Source organism: Malurus melanocephalus, unplaced genomic scaffold (genome assembly GCF_030028575.1).
Source record: "Malurus melanocephalus ecotype Western Australia unplaced genomic scaffold, MMel_1.1 scaffold_376, whole genome shotgun sequence".
NCBI lineage: Eukaryota > Metazoa > Chordata > Aves > Passeriformes > Maluridae > Malurus > Malurus melanocephalus.
The window spans coordinates 460,334-465,333 of NW_026623608.1; the positions used below are offsets into that span (position 1 = coordinate 460,334).

General features: G+C 49.3%; 1 protein-coding gene across 6 annotated transcripts in view; it reads right to left on the minus strand.

Annotated features, from left to right (window-relative positions):
• Window positions 1-2,864: 2,864 nt before the first annotated feature.
• Window positions 2,865-5,000, minus strand: part of BCAS3 (BCAS3 microtubule associated cell migration factor) — a 268,699-nt gene continuing 266,563 nt past the window's right edge. For 2 of the 6 annotated variants that reach the window (XM_057378799.1, XM_057378798.1), the window contains one exon: window positions 2,865-4,086. In XM_057378799.1, coding sequence (XP_057234782.1) covers window positions 3,938-4,086 — 149 coding nt within the window. In that variant the 3' untranslated portion in view covers window positions 2,865-3,937. The remainder of the gene's footprint in view (window positions 4,087-5,000) is intronic. The other 4 variants (XR_008966176.1, XM_057378801.1, XM_057378802.1 and 1 more) reach the window with 3 other exon arrangements.

Consider the following 5,000-nt stretch of genomic DNA (forward strand, 5'->3'; position numbering starts at 1 on the left):
AAAAAAAAAAAAAAAAAAAAAGTTTCGTTTTCTCCTTTTGCAATCACAAAGACCCGATCTCAGCCCCATTGACTCGCTAATTGTGAGCACTCAAATGGTCGGGTTTAAAGTTACACTTAGCAGCTGTGAAACATTAGGGTGAAGTGATTACAACCTACTGGAGGATACCGAACATTTTTACAATATCTCAGGAGCATAAGGGAAAGACAACAGGAAATGGCGCAAACTTTCCTACCCTGCGCAGCAACAAGCCAGAGCGAAGGAGTGAGAAAATAAATGCAGAGACGTGGCGCAGACGTGGTTTGGATCCTCAAAAAATCGCTGAGGGAGCTCTGGTGAGAGCACCATGGATTTGCCCCCTCGTTTGGGCGGTCAGAAGGGACGGGGAGCGGAGTTCAGGGGTTTGTGCTGAGGAAGGAGGACGGAGATTTTGGCAGTTTTGCCAGCCCTTTGCCTTCTGCCAGCCTCGTCCCAGCAAATGTTTGGGGTTTTGGGGAACCCTGCTCAGTGTCTCTCCCCTCAGAGGGTTTGGTGGGCAGAGCATCCCCGGCAAAGCCACCAAATCCTGAGCTCCAGGATTTCTGTGAAGCACCAGCCCCGAGGTTTGATTCCATCTGAACTCCAAGCTGTCACATTTGGAGAACCTTTGACTCCCCACTCCTTTTCAAACAGCCCCACGTCCCCCTCCCGTGATTTAAGCCTGCTACACGCGTGTGTTTATTACAGAAACCAGGGGAGGACAAGAAAGCAATATTTCACCTTAATTCATGAAATCTGAACTCAACTTTTAATAGAGGAGCCCCGCTTTATGCCCAGAGTGATATACAGGCCGCCCCGCTCTAAATGAGACGTTTTGCCTTTTGAACTCAGCAGGAGCCCTGTGCTTACGACTACTGGAAACAGTTTAAAAACCCGCCCGTCCCGCGTCTCTGGGGCTCTTTGGTTTCCATCAGGGCACAGCATTCTCACCGAGCTGCCTGTGACCGCCTGCCTGTGCTGTGCTCTGAATCCGATGTGTCAGAAACTCACCCGGGGAATTTTCACAGCCCCAAATCCTGCAAAAGCTAGGAGCGTTGGGTTTGGATCAAGGCCCTAGAGTGAAAACCTGGTAAAGTCAGGGGCAAACCTGCCTTAGGAGCAGCTTCTAGGGTCATCAAAGAACAGAAATATTCCCTCTTGGYGCCTCAAAGTGAGTTCTCATTTGTCTGCTGAGGTTGAGGAGGAGGAAAGGTGGTGTGGTATGAAAGCACATGGAACACAGGTAAATGGGAGACTTTTAGGGCCATGGGGGGAATGGAGTGTGCTGTGAGTGAAGAACACACTGCAGGGATGTGTTGAATCAAATCCTATAGAATTACTGATGAAGCAGACCCTACAGAGTTATTATTGAATCAAACCCTGCAGAATTATCATTAAATCAGACCCTACAGACCTTAGAGTCAGTGAGAATTCAGACCCTATGGAGTGATCCATGAATCAGATCCTACACAGTCATCACTGCAACTCCCTCAGCTTTCTCTGGCTCACAGAAGAGCTGGAACTCAGTGGTTATTCTGCTGGGTCATCTGTGAAAGTATCAAATTAAAGTTAAATTAGCCACCTCATAGCAAAGCTTTTTTTTTTTTTTTTTTAAGGCTCTAGGCTTTCTTAACAGTTTGGTTACAGGGCTATCAACAGCAGGGAATTTAGGACATTCTTTTCAATGAACCAGACTGAAAATATTTTGGTACAGCCCCAGTTTGTAGGGTTTTTTTTTGAACCTTCCCCCCACCCCCCCATTTTAAACAAAACATCCTGATTCAAAGTAGCTTCTTGCAGACTGGGAATTTCCACATGGCCATATTGCAGCACTTATAAAAAGTGATTTAATGCCTGCCAACAACAAATACATTTGCAATGACACCACTCAGTGTTATGTGCTATCCTACTTTGTGTGCTCAGCCAGAAGCAGCCAGGCTGTCCCAGGCAGGAGGGAGAGGAGCCTCTCTCCTTCCTCAGCGAGAACTTTGTCCCTTACCCCGYTCCTTGGAAAGCCTGGAAGGAAACAAGCATCACGGTGACAACACAATCCCTTCTGCATGTGTTAATCTGGATTTTGTTTGAACTTTTGGAGCTGACCTTGGCTTGAACTGTGTTAAAAACCCTGACTGGTGTGGACTGACTTGACCCTGCGGTCCCATTTGTCCGCGGTGCCAGTCCTACCCTCAACCCCGTACTCGAAGCCTTTATTTTACAGACAAAAAGGAACATAACATTACAGCAGATATAGCCAGCGGGCCGGAGCTGCAAGTACTTACTTAGAGGCAAAACTCTCCTCTGATTTCATCCCAAGGAAGTTATTTTTCTGCTTGAGAAAAGACTGACTGAAAACCAAGCAAGAAACTGAAATTATTGCTGTAAACTCTCGCTTTTTATTAGCGGTTTCCAAGMCTGAAGAAAACAAAAGCTTCTGAGTGGCTGTGTTACAGTTAAAAGCAGAAAAAAAAAAAAGGCAAAAAAACCAAACCAAACCCAAGACTGAACTGGGTGTTTGGGGATGGAGTAGGAAGAGGGTGGTTGGTTCTGCATCCCTTGGTGTGGCTGGCTCGAGCTGTAAGATTTGTGGGTTTAGATAGTTTCCTCTCCCTGCCATGACTCAAACAGYTTCTATTAAAAACAAGTAGTGGGAAGGAAATTTCATAAGCTGACAGTCCCATCTCACTCTGCTTGGAGACACAAGTTGGCTGAGATGTAGGAATTCGTGTGGTTATGATGTGTGAGGCCAGCACTGTTTTATCAGCAGGGTTATGCAGCGCTAGCTCTGACTCTGCACGTTCCRAGGGGTGMAGAGCTCCAGGYTCCTCTGCAAAGCCTCTGACCCAYGATCCTACAACAGGATGGGTGGAAWTGGGGGCCTCTGCTTCCAGCACCTGGTCCTTATCCCACTGAAATCAGGGGGATGAAGGAGCAGGGCCCCAGCCAAAGCAGGGAGCTGGTTTTGAGTAGTGCCCAGAGGGTGCAAGGCACACCACCTGAACACCTTGTTTTCAAAAATCCTGTCTGTGCACACGGGGACAAGGAGGAGGGGAGGCAAAGCCATGCTAGACTGGCTGTAAAACAGCCCCTGATGGCTTTAATTAAAGCCCTCAAGTCAGTAAATATGCACAGAGTCTGGTCCAGGGAGATACACAAAGCCCACAGTCAACCCAGTAACACTCCRTGAACATCGCCATTTAAGCATTTTCTTGTTTAACTTAGATTTATTCAATGACACATGCATTTCTGGACAGATATCTGAGTTCCAATGAACAACTTTTATAACCAAAGATGAGAAATCYGTGACTGCAGTTAGTCAATTAAGTACGTTTCTAAAATACATGACTAGAAGAAAACCGGAGCAAAGAGAGAGATAGAGAGAATTCTTCCAAAGAACAAAAAGAAACATTTCCATTTGTAATACTCCTGGTATTGATGAGTATCAGAGGGGAAGAAGGGCAGCAAGGAGACGCGACGAGGAAGGAATAACATCATCACCCTGTCCACAGAAAGTCCTCCAGTTTCCAGTCTCTCCAGTTCATCCATTAATGCTCGGCGCTTTCACCAACGGTGAGAGCTCCTCCGAGTTRCGCAGATTTGTCTCTCAGCACAGAAAAAAGCAGAGAACGGTTGTGAAACCATGTGCTTGACCCAAGATGGCTTAGGAATATTTCTCCTCACCCAACCTCTTCCTGAAGACAGCGAGAAAAGAAGCTGCAGAGCTATCAGGATTGAAGAGGGAGCCTCTTTATATTGCACAGGAACACAGAGCCAAGATTCCACCAAGGTTCAAGAGTCGTCAATATTCATCAGGGTAACGAGAACCATCCCGTGCCGGGGCTGGCAGGTGACAGACACAGCGGGATCGCTGGGGCAGAGGGCGGCTCGTTACCCTGTCTGGGTGTCCCCAGCATGGGCTGGCTCAGGGGAATCCCGTGGGGAACAGGCTCAGGGGCTGGTTCTCGTTGGTCGGGAGGGGCGAGCGGTAGCCGTCGAAGTTGCGGGGGATGCTGCCGCTGGTGGAACCGGAGCTGTTACTCAGCGTCTCTATGCTTCCCTCTCGCTGAAGCTCTGCAGAGAGAGAGAGAGCAGGGCTTGGTTAGTGCTTGGGTGAACCCCCAGGGTGGTCAGACAGATGCTTTACTGACAATTCCCTCTGCTGTGGCGTTGCCCTAACATTTGCTCACCGTCCTCCTTTCCTGGGCTGGTTTGGGACTTGCCCCCGAGGCGTGCCAGCTCCTGGGTCTGCCTCTCTCCAGCTGGGCTCAGAGCTCAGCATGGCTCAAGCTGAGCTTTACCTGCTGCCCAGCAGAGCAGTCCCTTCCCTGGGGCTGAGGCTYTGACTGAGGACATGTCAGAGCCCGGGAGTGGGGATCTCACAGCTCAACTGAGCAGGGTATGAAGGCTGCAGATGATGGGAAACCTTCCCTCCCAACCCTGCTGGGAAGGGGGATTGGCACAGTGTGCACCAGCAGGGCTTAACCGCTGCCATTCCCCACCTTGGGAACACCAGGGACTTTCCACAGCCCTTTCTCCTGCCCAAATGGACATAAATAACTGTTTTTTCAAGTCAAATAGAAAATATCCCCTTTCCTTAGCTGTGCCTCAAAGCAAATGAAGAAATAGCCTGGCTGTGGCTCTCCCTCTCCTGGTCACACCCACCCAGACATYGCCCCTCTCTGACCTCCCAAAGCCTTTAGGGCTCCCTAATCTCCAACCAGGAGGATTTTTGTGTGTGCAGGGCATCGTTTCCAGCCGTGGCCTCTCCATGAGCCACTTGAACCCTGGAGTTGACTCGGTGGCCATGTGCAGCATCCCCCCAGTGTGATGTGCAGCCTGGGCTGGAGGGGATGGGATGGGATGGGGACAGGAGTTTTGGGCAAATTCTTCTGCTGCCAAGGGGGAAAGAGGACATGAAGGGGCTACAGRAGAGATGGAGAMGGACKTTTTAYAAAGGCATGSARTGACAGGACAAGGAGRAAGKG